Below are 18,445 nucleotides of genomic sequence, written 5' to 3' on the forward strand. Positions count from 1 at the left end.
ACATACAGTATAAAAAAATGTTTTCATAAAAATTTCAAGAAAAAGACTAGAACATTTAAAAAAATAATGAAAAATATTAATTTTTTAATTTTTGTGACTGTTAAATTTTTAAATATTCATAAAAAATCTGTAATGAATTTTCTGAAAAAATAAGTTAGGTTAAATTATGTTTCTATATCTTTGTTTTAGATATTCTATTTTTGATTAATTTTAAATAATAATAAAAAATAGACATACAGTATAAAAAAGTGTTTTCATAAAAATTTCAAAAATAAACATCAAAAATCACTATTGTTCAAATTTAGAAGGGAACATTTAAAAAATATTGATTTTTTAATTTTTTATGATTGGTAAATTTTCTAATATTTATAAAAAACTCAAAAATTTCGTTGTCGACAATTTTTTTTTGAAAATTTCTTATTTTTAAAGAACCTTTAACAAAAATTGGCATTGGCAAAAAATTTCAAGCAAAAATTAAAATTTTTTCAAACTTAAAAAAGTTCTTTATCACGCCTTAAAATAGAAAAATATGAAAAAATATTGATTTTTTTATTTCTTATGATATAAAAATTGTTAAATTTTCAAAAATTTATAAAAAATTGAAAAATTACGTTATAGACAATTTTTTTTTTTTTGAAAATGTGTTATTTTTATGAACTTTTTGAAAAAAATATGCATATAGTATAAAAAAATTGTTTATAAACTTTTAAGCAAATTTAAAATTTTTTTACCTAAGAAATCTTAATTTTTTTAATTTGATCAAAACATATTCTTTAATGCACCGAAGAATAAACCAAATGTTTCATTTGCACGCTATTTTTATATCTTTGGGACTTTGTAATATTTTATAAATTATTTATCATTTAAAGACTTTTCATATTTCAATATATATTTTTTTCGATAACGCATATATTTATTTAGATAAAATAAAATATTTTTTATAATTTATTGCTTTATATATTTTCTGTCATTATTTATTTGTACCTAAGTTAAGAAACGAAGTTGTTTTTTGTTAAGACATTTGTTGTATTTTTGATTGAGTACATCATGAGTTTTTAGTGATTTTAGCAATATTTATACTTTGATATTTCAAGTTAATTATTATTTTTCTCTTCTTTGAAGGGGAATGTTATTTTTTTTCACTGAAAATGAATTTATTTAATAAAATAATATAAATCTTACAAAGAATACATTATACAACTATTAAAAATATATGTAAATACATATACAAAATGTAAATATATATTTTTTATACTGACTGGACAAATTTGAATTAAATCTTTTTATGAAATATCTTATGTTTTATTGAGCTAATTCTTTGGCCATCAGAATACGCCAAAAACTATCCATAGAAATAATATTAATAAATATATAAACAAAAAAATTAACAATACTTTTTGGAATAACTAATATTTATGTACGTTTTATCGAAAACATTTGAAAAATTACTTCTGACGCTTACAAGATAAAATATTAAAGTAAAAAAAAATCAAGATGTCCGATTTGAGCTGGAACGCCGTAAATACAAGTACATGATTCGCCAACTCAAATAGTAACTCCAACATTAATCATACCTTTCTTATTAGCCCAAGAAAATTAATTATCCTGAAAATAGTTTTCCGAGGAACGAAACGGTCAATTTGCGGAACCATTAGTACCGTTCTACATTTTATAAATTTAGCTGTTACATACAAAAAAGCGCATACTAACCAAAAAATATATATTTTTTTTCAAACGGCACAAAGTAATATGAATATTTTGTGCGGATGAAAAGTTTTATATTGAGTTCCCTAGAAAATTCTCCACTTTATTTGTCCCCCGAATTATATATAATAAATGGGAAAAATCGTAAAACGTTTTATGTTCGTATAAGATGTCGGTATTTGTTTAATAAAAGTGCTGGTCTTAAAACCGTCATAAAAATTCATTCCAATAATATTTCACTGCGCATAAAAACATATTACAAACTGTTAATTATATTGTTATTTTTTATATAGTTGCTTTTATGATTAATAACTCCAGATTATTACTGTTGTGATCCTGTTTTACCAAGACTTAATCCACTTAAAAGATATTTTAAAAAATACGTCACCTAAAATGTGGGACGTAAATCAGTTACTGAATATGTACCAGCACAAAGTATAAAGTGGTTTCGTTAATAATGAACATTGCCCGGTATGAAAATCGCAAAAGTAATTTAACTTCCTAACTGAATTCAAACTTTTTACAACTATTCTATTCGCCGCTTTTTTCTGTTGCAGATCATCTGGCAGCGGGAGAGCCCTACGCGTCTAGTCTCGACTTGTTCACTTAGCCAATTTACAAACTGGAAAGTTTTCAACTTACTTTTCCATCACAAGAAATAAAATGTATTTTTTCGCGTTCACGCCAACGAATCTCGCAGACGCCATTAGCACATTCTTAAGAATCCGGCCGTTGTTTAGGTAAGCTAATAAAGGTAAAAGAACTCACGATGTCCGGTGCCCAGAAGGGAGCACTTTACGCCGACATCCTCCTGAAAATTAACGCGTCCGATCAGCAAACCTATCAGGATGTCACCTCGACGGTGTATCCTGTTATCAAAGGGCCGTTCTATCGCAGCATACAGACGACCATCGAGACAAACATCACTGAATCGCTGAACGGACCCAATCCCACCGACATCAACTCATTCTTCTTCTACAAGGTAAAATATTTAGTTTTTGTATTATATTTGCTGTCGGAGACAGTGAGGAGAACATTAGAGTGTCTGCGATCAAAAAGCGGGCTTTAATATTCTTAACTTTTGACACTTGATAAGTGGTTACGATTCTTTCAGTTTTTTCAGCTTGTCCTTGAGGGCCAGATTTATAGACACATAAATCTCCTTTCTGTCACTCTTTGTTTATCATTTGTTAGCGTGATTAAGTTTTTTATACTATCCAATTTTTCCATCTCGAGGCAATATATAAATTGTCTTCGGTTTTATTGAATCCAATAAAAATTGACTGATGCATATAAACAGTCCAAATGCCGTAAAGAAAATGCGAAATTTTTTGACGTTTAAGTCGGGTCGGAAGGCCACAATAATCCCACTTAATCGGATATGGGAGAATCTCGGCCTTAGAAAGTGGTTTAATAGAGACCTATCTCATCTGGGCCCGGGGCCCACAAACTTTATTCCTCGGCACAACTTTTTTTTATCCTCGGCTTAGCTGTGCTATAAATTAGTTTATTTTCACGACTCTGTTTCCCTCAATCAATTAATGCAACATCCCGTTTTCAACTTGAAGTTGTGCAGCGTCGTATTTTATAGATTTAATTGAAAGCACTCTTGTTTTCCTCGAGCAAAACACTAGTGCAAACAAGTAGACAATTTGTAGAAATCAGTGTGAAAAAAACTGAAAATCGAACGACTTGATTTGCAATTAAATGGGTACGCGGAGCTGAAACGGACTGTTGTTACTGTGGATTAACTGTGTGTAATGCACATTCTTTCCTGCCGCCGATGCCATTCGATAAGCCTGCAACTGAAATTGCGATTTTCCACGGTTTTTCGTCTTTTGCCTTTTGTACAAACATTGTGCAGTGGAATTTTATTAGTCCGCATGAAATAACGGAGAGGTTTACGGTTTTACTTTCTTTTACAACTGGATATGTTGATAAGACATGTTTGTTTTGTACTGCGATGCAATACTTCCTTCTTGATTCAAATTCATTGAAATCCTTAAAGCGACATGGATTAAATTTTTTCGAAAAACTGCTTACATCTAGTAGTCGAGGAAATTACTACAGTGGTGACCAGATAAATAGCAGATGTTACTATTTATGGTTACTTGTACACCTCTAATTAAATGAGTTCAAAGCAGTTTATATTTTATTTGAAATAATTGCACTATATATTTTTTACAAATATTCCAGTTGTACTTAAATCAAAATCTTTTATACTTTATACAGAAGTAGTACAAATTTAAAAATATAAAACGACTGAAAATCGTTTGATCTGTCTAAATCTCGGGAGACATCACGCACGACAGAAATAAAAATTGTCTCCAGTGTGTCCCGTAGTTTTCAATTAATATATACTTGATCAATCTTTAGTTGTTCTGCTAGATGCACCGATATTAAATGTCCGTTTCATTTTTGATTTGTCTAAATGAATTGATGATGTCAGCCATATTTAAATTTAATGTTTACTTTAATGCCATTTCTTCATAATAACTAATATCAAAAAAGATGAACATCCTGAAATTCTATACTTTCATATGCTGATGTCATAAAGTTATTAAATGTAAAGATTCTTTCTTTTGATATTTACTTTACTGACTTTTGTTCATAATGTACTTTATTAAATTTTGTTCATTACAACAAATAAGAAAAAAATTAACTCACCAAGATTTGTCAATTTTATAATGGGCATATGCTTAAATGTTAATGCTATAAAATATTCAAGTTAGATCGAAGAAGATCCTCTCTTTTAATGCTTACTTTATTCACCTTTGTTCATAATAACAAAATATAAACATCATAAAATTGACCAATTTTAAAATGGCCATACTTGTCTTTTCAAAGCCTGATATAATAAAGTTATTAAATATACAAAATAGATTCAAGATTATTTCTTTTGGTGCTTACTTTATTGATTTTTGTCCCTAATAACAAATAAAAAAATGAACATCATAAAATTTACCAATTATATAGTGGTCATACGATTCTTTCTATATGCTGATGTGATAAAGTTATAAAATTTATAAGATAGGTCGGAGAAGATTCTTTCTTTTGATGCTTACTTTAATAAATTTTGTTCATAACAACAAATAACAAAATTATTAACACCCCATCTATAAAATATGCAGGTTAGATCGAAGAAGATCCTCTCTTGCTGATGTGATAAAGTTATAATATTTATAAGATAGATCGAAGAAATTTTTTTCCTTTAATGCTTACTTTATCAAATTTTGTTCATAATAACATATAATCAAAAAATTAACAGCATAAGATTTGTCAGTTTTATAGTGGGCATATGCTTAAGTGATAATGCTATGAAATATACAAGTTAGATCGGAGAAGATCCTCTCTTTTAATGTTTACTTTATTGACTCTTATTCATAATAATAAATAACAAAATATGAACATCATAAAATTGGCCAATTTTATAGTGGACATACTTGTCTTTTCAAAGGCTGATATAATAAAGTTATTAAATGTACAAAATAGATTCAAGATTTCTTTTGGTGGTTACTTCATTGACTTTTGTTCATAATAAGAAATTAAAAAATTACCATCATAAAATTTATCAATTTTATAGTAGTCATACCAGTTTTTCTATATGCTGATGTGATAAAGTTATAAAATTTTTAAAATAGGTTGAAGAAGATTCTTTCCTTTGATGGTTACTTTTTTAAATTTTGTTCATAGCAACAAATTAAAAAATTAACACCATAAAGTTTGTCAGTTTTATAGTGGCTATATGCTTAAATGATAATGTTATAAAATATACAAGATCCTTAATGCTTACTTTATTGACTTTTATTTATAATAACAAATAACAAAATGTAAACATCTTAAAATTGGTCTTTTTTATAGTGCTCAAACTTGTCTTTCCAAAGGCTGGTGTAATGAACTTATTAAATATACGAAATAGATTCAAAAAAATTCTTTCTTTTGATGCTTACTTTATTTACTTTTGTTCATAATAACAAATAAAAAAATAAACATCATAATATTTACCAATTTTTAGTGGTCGTACCAGCCTTTCTATATGCTGATGTCATAATGTCATAATCTTATAAAAATAGATCGAAGAAGATCCTTTCTTTTAATGTTTACTTAATTGATTTTTGTTCATGATAACAAAAAAATGAACATCATGAAATTTGCCAATTTTATAGTGACCATATCAGTCTTTCCAAAGGATTATATAATGAAGTTATTAAATATACTTTATTGACTTTTTTTCATAATAACAAATAAAAGAATGAACATCCTAAAATTTACCAATTTTTTAGTGATCACGCCAGTCTTTCTATATGCTGATATAAAATTATAAAATATATAAGATAGGCCGAAGAAAATTCTTTCTTCCAATGCTTGGTTTATTGACTTTTGTTCATAACAACAAATAAAAATTGAACATCAATGAATTAATAAATTTATAAAATATATAAGATGAACCAAAGAAGGTTTCTTTAGATACTAACTCAAAGTACGAAAAAATTTGTCAGTTTCATAGAGTGATCATACCAGTCCCTTAAAAGGCTGAAGAGTTCTTTTGGAGCTAGCTTTATTGTTAGAACGCTTTCTTATTATATTTCCAGTTGAGTATGTTGTTGTATATTTGTCAATAACGGTGAAAGCCATTTTTCAGTTTTTAACGATGTCAATTTTCCTATTCTCTGAAATGCATTTTCTCTCCTGGTACTAAGAATTCTTACTTATTAAATATAATGATAAATAGTGCAACAAAACGTAAATTTATTTGAATGTGTTATTTCTTTGGCTGAACAAATCAGACTAAGGTGTGCGTTTAAATTAAGATTTCCATTAATGTAAAATGTCTGAGAAGAAAAGTGAAAGAATATATTGAATATTGGACAAAGTTTTAACTAAATCCTTTTACGAAATATTTTTTTATATTTCTCTGACCACTATAGTATACCAATCGAATAGCATTTGGTCCGTTTGAATATTGAGAGAGACATCATGCACAACAGAGACAATAATAATAAGTCTCCAGTGGGCCCTGTAGTGGGAGACTATTACTGACACTGTCGTGCATGATGTCTCTCACGAGATTCAAGCGAATCATAAGCTTTTCTATATGTATATTCAGAACATTTAGTTACCATCAAAAGTATCTGAAAGTAAAATATTTACAATAAGTGCAATTTACTCCTTCAATCATTTAATTTTTGGATTATCTCTTGGTCAATTTAAAATTGAGACTCCTGTTTAGTCCCGAGTAAAAATGACAATTTAATATGTTGAAATGCATTAAGCATTAAGCAAGAAACTCACGTATTTCCCATTTATACCACAACAAAACCGAATTGATTCTCATTCAAATATCGTCGGCTTAATAGATCGGCGTCCACAAGCCATAAATACATTCAAACTTCTTCGGTATTCAAGTCAATGATAAACGTACTTAAATAATCTTTGCAAAGCGACCGGTTGATGCATCCGAGATACATAAATTTACATGCAAATTGTATTTGCGATATTTAAATTGCATACAAACATCAGCGATCGTTTGCACAACTCTATAATATTTATTTTTATAACGCTTCTATCGGCCACTCCGTGCACCGTTTAAAATTAATACGGGATCCTTTTCCCCCGATTTGGGTTTGTTGAACCCGTCGAAAGTTTTAAACCGATTTTTATCTATTAATACGCGCGGAATAAAATCGGCACTAACACAAGAATCGAAATTGGTTCGGGACGGATTCGGTGGAGTTGGAAGACCGGAAAAAGGTCCGTCCGCACATTTCGTCTCATTGATATGGACGTCTGTCTGGTTCGTGTCCGCCTAATCGTGCTTGTATTGCATCCCGCACTATTTTGCAACCGATCGGGTTTAATCAACTTTTATTTTTGCGCGGCCCCGGCTCTCTTAATTTTACTTCACCGTCCAGACAGATTGGATTGCTACAATGTCTTATGGGTTTCTTTTTTTTGTTTTTGTTAATTGTTTTTCGCGTTGAGGTTTATCTGTTGACGGATTGGCGGGTCAATAAATAAAATTTGTGGCTGCCACGAAGTTCTGATCGAGATATTGAACACAATTAAACTGATAATTTTTGCTAAATATGATGCACACAAAACTTCTTGCACTTTTTAAATGTTAGAAAAATTAATATTAAAAATGAAGTACATCTAAAATATTTGCTTAGCTATTCGATAATTTGCAAGAGCCAGGACACTATACAGGGTGTTTTATATTCATTTTACATTAGAAACTTGTGAGGAATATTAAATACAGTTGATCTTTGGTAACTCGACAAGCATCAAAAATATCGTTCATCAGAATTTGATACCTAATATTCTTTTACAAAAAATTATTTTGAAAGATAACAAAGAAATGAACAAGTTATAAAATATATAAGATCGTCAGAACGAGATTCTGTCTTTTGATGATAACTTATTTGATTGTCCTTTGATTATAACTTTTGTTCATAATAACAAAAAACAAAAAAAAAAAAATGATCGTCACAAAATTTACAAGTTTATACACTAGTCATATTAGTTTGTTCAACTAGTAATAAAGTTATAATAATATATAAGATACTCATAAGAAGATTCTGTTTTTTGATGGTAAATTTATACTTGTACTTTTGTTTATAATAACTAAATAACAAAAAATGAACTTCAAAAAACTTACCAATTTTATTCAGTGGTTCATACAAATCTTTTCATTCATTTTATATAATGGTCATACTAATCTCTTCAAAAATGGATCTAATAAAGTTATAAAATATTTAAGATAGACAGAAGAAGATTCTGTCTTTTGGTTCTAATTTTATTTACTTTTGTACATAATAACAAAATTTTACAATTTTATACAGTGGTCATATCAGTCTGTTCAAAAGATGATGTAATAAAGTTATAAAAATTATAAGATAAACTGAAGAAAATTCTGTTTTTTGATGGTAACTTTATTGATTTTTGTTTATAATAACAAATAACAATATAAAAAAAGATTCTACCTTTTGATGGTAACTTTATTGACTTTTGTTCATAATAACAAGTAACAAAAAAATTTACGTCACAAAATTTACCAATTTTATACAATGGTCATACCAATCCCTTCAAAGATGGATCTAATAAAGTTATAAAATATTTAAAATAGACAGAAGAAGATTCTGTCTTTTGATTCTAACTTTACTAACTTTTGTTCATAATAACAAATAACAAAAAAATTAACGTCATAAAATTTACTAATTTTATACAGTGATCATACAAATCTCTTCAAAGAGTGATGTAATAAAATTATAAAATATTTAAGACAGACAGAGAGAAGATTCTATTTTTGATGCCAACTTTACTGACTTTTTTCATATTAATAAATTACAAAAAAATGTACGATACTCAATTTTCTAATTTTATGCAGTCATATAAATCTTTTCAAAAATTGATCTAATTAAGTTATAAAATATTTAAGATAGACAGAAGAAGATTCTGTCTTTCGATTCTAACTTTTTTAACTTTTGTTCATTATAACAAATAACAACAAAATAAATGTTACAAAATTTACCAATTTTTTACAGTGGTCATGCCAGTCTGTCCAAAGCTGATGTAATAAAATTATAAAATTTATAAGATAAACAGAAGAAGATTCTGTCTTTTGGTGGTCATACAAATTTCTTCAGAGGGTGATGTAATAATATTATAAAATATTAAGATAGACAAAGAGAATATTCTATTTTTGATGTCAACTTTACTGACTCTTTTCCATAATAACAAATTACAAAAAAATGCACGTTACAAAATTTACGAATTTTATACAGTGGTCATGGTAATCTTTTCAAAAATTGATCTAATAAAGTTATAAAATATTTAAAATAGACAGAAGAAGATTCTGTCTTTTCTTGGTAACTTTATTGACTTTTGTTCATAATAACAAATAACAAAAAATTAATCTCACAAAATTTACCAATTTTATACAGTGGTCATACTAATCTCTTCAAAAATTGATCTTACAAGGTTATAAAATATTTAAGATAGATAGAAGAAGATTCTGTTTTTTGTTTCTAACTTTATTAACTTTTATTCATAATAACAAATAACAAAAAAATAAATGTCATAAAATTTACCAATTTAATATAGTGGTCATGCCAGTCTGTTCAAAAGCAGATGTAATAAAGTTATAAATAAAATTTATAAGATAAACAGAAGATGACTTTTGTCATAATAACAAAATTAACGTCACAAAATTTAGCAATTTTATACAGTGGTAATACAAATATCTTCAAAGGGTGATGTAATAAAATTATAAAATATATAAGATAGACAAAGAGAAGATTCTATTTTTGATGTCAACTTTACTGACTATTTTATGACTTTATTAGATCAATTTTTGAAAAGACCACTGTATAAAATTCGTAAATTTTTGTGACGTGCATTTTTTTTTGTAATTGAAAAAAGTCAGTAAAGTCATAAAATATTTAAGATAGACAGAAGAAGATTCTGTTTTTCGATTCTAACTTTATTAACTTTTATTCATAATAACAAATAACAAAAAAATAAATGTCACAAAATATACCAATTTTATACAGTGGTCATAGTAATCTTTTCAAATATTGATCTAATAAAGTTATAAAATTTATAAGGTAAACAGAAAAAGATTCTGTCTTTTGATGGTAACTTTATTAACTTTTGTTCATAATAACAAATAACAAAAAAATTAAGGTCACAAAATGTACCAATTTTATACAGTGGTTATACAAATATTTTCAATGGATGATGAAATAAAATTATAAAATATATAAGATAGACAGAGAGAAGATTCTATTTTTGATGCCAACTTTACTGATTTTTTTTCATAATAACAAATTACATAAAATGCACGGCACAAAATTTATGAATTTCATACAGTGGTCAACTAATCTTTTCAAAAATTGATCTAATAAAGTTATAAAATATTTAAGACAGACAGAAGAAGCTTATGTCCTTTGATTCTAACTTTATTAACTTTTGTTCATAATAACAAATAACAAAAAAATAAATGTCACAAAATGTACCAATTTTATACAATGGTCATCCAAATCTTTTCAAAGGGTGATGTAATAAAATTATAAAATATTAAATATATAGATTATATATTTTGATGCTAACTTTATTGACTTTTATTCATAATAATAAATAAACACCGGAACGTCACAAAATTTACAAATTTTATGCGGTGGTCATACCAGTCTCTTCAAAAGCTGATGTAATCAAGTTATAAAATATATAAGATAGATTGGAGAAGACTCTTTCATTTAATGTTAATTTGACATTTGTTTAGAATAATAAATACCAAAAATATATACATCACAAAATTTTATAGTCTCTTGAAAGGCTGATATAATAATATTATAAAATATATAAAATTCTTTATTTTTATTTTCTCTTTATTGACTTCAATGTTTAACATGTCACCATCTATTTATTTTATCATCAGTACATCAAAAATTAAAAAATTAAATTAAGATACAACTGTTAGTTATAAAATATATATAAGAAAAATCTTAAGTCTTTCTTTTTGTTGATAATTTTATAGATTTTTGCTCATGGAAATTGAAGTAAGAGACTTTTATCTATTTCACAACTACAACTACATTTTAACAGGCATATTAAAATAAAATCATGAAATTAACTGGTTTCATTGCTCTTAAGTCTAGGGATTAATTACACTAATCTGTTAATTTCTTTTTTGATTATGACCAACTAATAACAAAACATGTGTGATACAAAACGCTTGTTAATTAGTCATAATTTTTTGGGATATTTAATTAAAGAGAAAAAACTTTTGTTTACTGTTAAAAATTACAAACAAAATTCGAATATTGTTAACACTTGTGATAAAATTTAAAAAAGTATGCTATAACTTCGTTACTATTTAATACAATTGGATTTAAACAATGGAAATATAGAATTACTCTCTAACAATAGGAATGCTTCCCAATTTTTTTTGCCTTTTGAAAAAAACGTTTTTTAATTAAATTACTCATGGCACAACATGTTTCATTCGAATCGAAATATAAAGTCATGACCAGAATTAAATTACACATATAATATTGATATTGAATGAAACTCGAACGAATATATTTGTGTACGGGGCATTGACTTTATAAAATGTCGAATTATCAAAACTCAACCGTTTAAGGAACCGATTACATCCGTTGTGCATGTATTACCTTGACGCGGTATACAAATTAAATTCATGAATTATTTACCGTCCACCGCCGTCGTCGAGTTTAAACTGAATTTTCGTTGTCCGATCTCGGACGAAAATCCGCAGCTCATATTTCCGACAGTAAAATGTAAAGGTTCAATTTATTTTCTATTGTGACGCGGACAACTAAAATTATATAAATCACAGCGTGGGCGTTTCAGTAAATCGCCGGAAAAAATATTGACACACGCCACTTTTTGGAACACCTCATTCCGACGTTTCGATTTATTTTCCGTGTTTTTTTTTTTCGTGTGGCACGTTTACGAACAGATACCGCGTGAACGCGACTTTTAAAATCGAATGTGTCAATCTGATAGTGCCGAAATAAAGAAGTAAAAAAACAAATACACGGCAATGAAAAAATTAAACTTGATGTTGCGCAATCGGCGGAAAGTGATTGATAGTTAGAAAAAACAATTTGATTGTTAGAGGGAGGAAATTGGATTTCGTCTGGCGATGGGGGATTATAATTTCTGAAACGAAATCAGTTTATTAGTAAAAGGAGGTCGCAAACCATAAAGTATCTGCTAAAGTCGATTTTAATATTCAATCGGATCATATTAAAATTACGAAACGCAAGATCAAAAGACCGTTAGGAGTTATTTGAACGGGTACGCATGCAAAGTGCCACCGCGTCGCCACACTATTTTACAGCCCCATTAATTATATTTATAGAAAATTAAATGGACACAAATTAACGTGTAATTTTCATAACACCTAGAATATCATTAGGTGTGCAAAGAGGTTAATTGTGCGTTGCGAAAAATCAAGGTAAATCGTTGTAAAACACACGATAAAAATCAAACCGTATCATTTTGCATTTTGCAATTAGATAGAAAATCACGCGTCACTGCCCGCAATGAATGAGATGCGAAAATATAAATCAGGAATTTTTCCAACAGTCCAACAGTCCAACAGTTGTGAATGGAGTGGCAATAAATCTGCAGACAATGTAGCACGTTTAATTTTTATTCATTGTAAACAGACGCAAGGAAAAACAAATTGCATCTCCGTTTTTAGTGCTGAGATAAATTGAATGGGTAAAAATAATCCTTTGGTTATTTATCGGACGAATAATCGAAGTGGATTCGTATGCAAATACCTTTTAAACTCACCTATTCAAAACAAGACGGTAAATTTAACACAAAAGATTGCTAATTGATACTTAGTGTTAAAATGAATATTTTATTAGCGTAATTTTATTAAATGAAAGTAGATAAGTGGAAACTAAGTAACAACTAAAATGTGATGTTTATGTTTATGGGTTTTTGAGAGAAATCTTCCTAGTTATAAAAATATTTATATAAAATTACATTATTATGTTATTTTATCAATATTTTTTGTCATTATTATATGATTCGTTAACTAATTAAATATTTATTGTATAATTTACAATAGGATATAAAAATTTATTTCAATTTTAAAAATACTGTTACAATTTTATGTATTACTTTATGTTTGTTCTATACAAAAATTACATGTCTTATTTTATAAATAAGTTTTTTTCTATAATTACCATAGTATAAAATTTAATTTTTATATATAATATATTATCCAATATAGATTAGAAAACAAAAATTTAAATAACTTTGCCTGTACCACAACTGTTGCAAAAAATATTAATAAAATACAGAAAATATATCAAAGTAAGTTTATTGACTTTATTCAGGCAAATCATAAAAATTTTATTTTAAGAGACATGGCAAATAAAAGAAATAATCAAATATAAGTACACCTTCACATATTGGTAAATTAGAAATAATATAGATATTTCAGGACCATTTTTATTAATATTTTTTTTACACCACCAGATAAGCTCATACTTATTTTGCTGTGGTAAAATAAATAAAATATTTAAATGTACTAATATATAAATACAATATAATATATAATACAATATTATATATAACATAATATCATATAATATATAAATAAAATAATAATTATTATTATTATTAATACGAGTAGATAGGAAATTAAAAAGTTGTATAATTAAATAGTTTAGTTGATTATTTGAAAGAAATCAGCTAATTATACAAATACTAAATTATAATTATAATTTTAAACAAATTGGAAATTAAAAATTTAAATATCTTGTTTAATTAAATATTTTGCCTGAACAAGTTAATGAAAAAATACAAATAATATATTAAATTAAATATTTTATATCATAAATTATTGTTTATCGGCATTATACTTGTAATTAATTAAATTTTATTATCTTCAATATAAAAATTACTTGTCTTATTTTTTCAGTCAATTTTCATGATCAGTAATCAATTCAATATTTAGTTAAAATAATTATTATTCCAAATAGATTAGAAATTAAATATTTTAATATGTTATTCAATTAAATATTTAGTTGATTATTAAAAAAAGTCAATTTTTATCATAAGTAGATCAGTATTAATTTAGTATTCAATTAAATAATTATTATTCTAGGTAGATTGGAAATTAAAAATTTAAATATCTTGTTTAATTAAATACTTAGTTGGTTATTTGGATGAAAATTATGCAAATTCTAATAATATATTAAATTATATATTTTATATTATCCATCATATTTTATTATTATTATTATTATTATTATACTAGTAATTAATTTAATACCTATATAATATTAAGTTCTATTATGTCCAATATAAAAATTACTTGTTTTATTTTCTCAGTTAATTTTATCATAAATAGATAATATAATAATAATAATAATTAAATCAATATTTAGTTAAAATAATTATTATTCTAAATAGATTGGAAATTAAATATTTAAATATATAGTTCAAATAAATATTAGTTGATTACTTTAAAGAAAACCAACTAATTATACAAGTACTAATAATTTATTATATTGAATATTTTATATCTCCAATCATTTTCATCATTTTTATACAAGTTATTAATTTAATATTTAGATGTTTGTTTAGGAAAATATCAGCTAATTTTAAAAATACTTATATAATTTTAAATTTTATTATGTTCAATATAAAAATTACTTATCTTATTTTTTAGTCAATTTATATGATAAATCGATCAGTAATTAATTTAGTATTTAGTTAAAATAATTATTATTCTACATAGATTGGAAATTAAATATTTAAATATATTGTTCAATTAAATATTTGTTGATTATTTGAAAGAAATCCAGCTAATTATACAAATATTAAAAATATATTAAATTAAATATTTTTGAAGTGAAAACTTCTTTAGCCGCGTTGGGCACGTTTTGGTAGGGAAAATCTTATGCATTCGCATCACCGACATTCTCGTCCTTTTGTTAATAAATTCAGACAAAAGAAAAAAATTGTTGATTTGGCTGGTAACCTCGGTTACCCGAAAACTAGACCTTAAGAATAAAATCCCGGAACTAGAGGATGAGTTACAGGTGTACATTTGAGAGCATTTTGAAATCAGCTAAAATTTTAATAATGCAGTGGTTTCGTTAAAGGCCCCCAGCTAAGCCGGAAATGAGTTTGACGCTAATATCTATTACTGTTTTGAAAGTGTAGGGTTCATAGAGGAAAATACCGTCTGAAAGGAATCTCTATTCAGAAATATTCGAAATTTTCAGGATCATCTTTATTTCTGATGTACTTTCAAGGAAATATATATATATATATACATATATATATATATATATATATATATATATATATATATATACATACATATATATATATATATATATATATACATATATATACATATATATATACAAATATTGTAGGAGGTAAATTTCCCAAATAATCGTTCAAGATCAGTATTGAAATCAAGTGACCGGTTGTACATATTTTGGTTCCAATTCAATTAAAGGAGGGATATTTATTAAGCAAAAGTAAAACATACTTGTTTTTTATACAGTCAACAAAAGTGTGTAAAATGAAAATTAGCCTTTCCTAATAAATAATAATAGATTTAATGTATTTTTAGAAGTGAAAACTTCTTTAGTCGTATTGGGCACTTTTTGGTAGGCAAATATGCGTTCGCGTCATTGACATGCTCATGAGTGGCGCACGCGCAGTGTGCTGTGCGCCTTGGACACTTTTTGGATGGGTGAAATCTTGTGCGTTCGCGTCACCGACATGCTTATACCAAAATATCGGTCGCTATACAGTTGACGTATGGATTTAGTGAAAAATTTATTTAAATATGACCAATAATCGAAAATTCCAACTATGACTCAAACATTTTCATTTCTTACTTTAGTTACCATAAGCCTATTGTATCTTTTTTTGAACAAAATGAAATAGTTGAAAGAACAAAAAGTCTCAGTATTGTTGAAATTAGTGATGACAATGATGCAAACAATTAAAATAATGTTAAAAATCAAGTACATTGAATTTTAACTAAATACAAATACTATCCATAAATAATATCTTCTACCAACAGTCTCTATAATTGTCAACTTTAAATTTTTGTATCACTTTTATATAAGTAATTATTTTAATATTAACATGTTCGTTTAAGAGAATATCAGTTAATTTTAAAAATTCTGTACTGTACTATATTAAATTCTGTTATGTTCAGTATAAAAATTGTTTTATTTTCTCAGTCAATTTTTATCATAAGTAGATCAGTATTAATTTAGTATTCAATTATTATTCTAAATTGATTGGAAATTAAAAATTTAAATATCTTGTTTAATTAAATACTTAGTTGGTTATTTGGAAGGAAACCATCTAATTATGCAAATTCTAATAATATATTAAATTATATATTTTTATATTATCAATCATATTTTATTATTATTATACTAGTAATTAATTTAATATTTAGACATTTATTTAAGAGAATATAAATTAATTTTATTTAAATATCTTATTTGATTAAATATTTAGTTGATTATTTAAAAAAAGCTAATTATACTAATAATATATTTAATTATATACTTTATTTTATTAATAACTTTTACCATTATCATATTAATAATTAATTTAATAATTAGACGTAACTAATATAAAAACAAAAATTAATATAATTAAATGTTTAGACGTTCATTTGATCAATTAAAACATAGTAATGGACGAAAATATGCGGTCAGGTTCTTAACATATTTTACATATTCATTTCGTCAACCAACATTTCTCAGATATTCGAGCTATTTTAAAAATTGCATTGCATCCATGAAAAGGCCACATTTAAAAAAAAAACGTAACACATGAAATTAAATTGGAGAAACTCCAGAAAGACATTTTCTATTTGCTACAAAATTTTAATAAGTGGTAGTAATAAATTCTAATATAATTGCCACTTAAAATTATTATAATTGGTCGAATATTATAAATCACAAAATGCGAACGAATAAAATTGAGACGTAACATTGGATGTAAGATTAATAAACATGGAACCTTCAATTATTGTTAATTTATGCTTATGTTTACTTAGAGCCTAAAACCGTTGATAAACAAATCGATAAAACACCTCGTTCGCGGCGATTATTTCTTTTAAAACCAGACTTATAAATCAAAAGGCCGAAGCGTGTTTACACAAAGATCGGTCGTGGGGAATTTTAAGCGAAACACAAATTAATTATTGCCGCCGATTTTTCAATCGTAAAATCACTTAACGCCGTTTTTATATCATAATTAAAACCAGCTGCTGGTTCGAATTGTCGTAAATTTTTCCTTGCAGACGTTGATTTTTTTAACGGCTTCTCAATTCGGTTTCGAATTCAATTCGTTTTCGGCTGCTCAAGACGTGTTGCCATTTTTTAATGGTAATTTCGCCGACGGGTCATTTGTCAGCACAGTCCATTTAATTTATAACAATGTACTTGTCAATAATTGCAATTTCGATACGTGCCATTAACAGTGATAACAGTGAAGTAGTTTTATGTTAGAGGATGATGGGATGGTGTTTACGACAGGGCGATAAGTAGTACTCATATAAGTAATTATTCCAGATCGCTGGAATCCAATTAGTTGATATTTCGCCTAGGAATTGCAATATCAAAAGCCGCAATCGCCTTTACTGTGCTCGGGCTAAAAGGATCCGCCTTTGATCCACGCAAATGTAACTGCTAAACATGTGTGGAACATACCTTAATACTGTTAAGAAAGGGGTAAAAATTTCGAAGTAAAAAAGCTTTTCAGGAATAGAAATTTGCGGTTTCGTCTTATAAAAATATAAAAATTAAATTAATTAAAATTCTATCAATATATTTTTTTTGACAATTAAGATTGATTGATTAGTATTTTAGTACTATTTCTTTATAATTATAGTAAAATTTACCAGGGGTAATAAAAAATAACTAACATAATATTAAAACTATCATAGAATTTGGATGGTATAAAACAATTTGCTGGTATGATTTTTTCAATTTTCATATCTATAAAATTACCGCACAGGTTTTAATTTTTACGCCAAAAACTATATATTTTGTATGCCATATTTTCATGATTTACAATTGAAAAAAAATCTGTCACAAAATATAAATTCTTTGGGGGTATTCCGCTTTCAAACGGGCCACACTGTATATTAAGATTTATTTAATGAACATTTTTATTAAATTTTGCTTGTTAATTTAATGTT

General features: G+C 26.3%; 2 protein-coding genes across 2 annotated transcripts in view; both read left to right on the plus strand.

Annotated features, from left to right (window-relative positions):
* LOC109596118 (antichymotrypsin-2) overlaps positions 1-18,445 on the plus strand; it is a 92,572-nt gene that overhangs the window by 51,842 nt on the left and 22,285 nt on the right. The window lies entirely within an intron of this gene.
* Positions 1-18,445, plus strand: part of LOC109596064 (cardioacceleratory peptide receptor) — a 74,010-nt gene that overhangs the window by 13,091 nt on the left and 42,474 nt on the right. Inside the window, exon 2 of the mRNA XM_020011517.2 lies at positions 2,262-2,686. Coding sequence (XP_019867076.2) covers positions 2,474-2,686 — 213 coding nt within the window. The 5' untranslated portion in view covers positions 2,262-2,473. The remainder of the gene's footprint in view (positions 1-2,261; positions 2,687-18,445) is intronic.

Source organism: Aethina tumida, chromosome 4 (genome assembly GCF_024364675.1).
Source record: "Aethina tumida isolate Nest 87 chromosome 4, icAetTumi1.1, whole genome shotgun sequence".
Lineage (NCBI taxonomy): Eukaryota > Metazoa > Arthropoda > Insecta > Coleoptera > Nitidulidae > Aethina > Aethina tumida.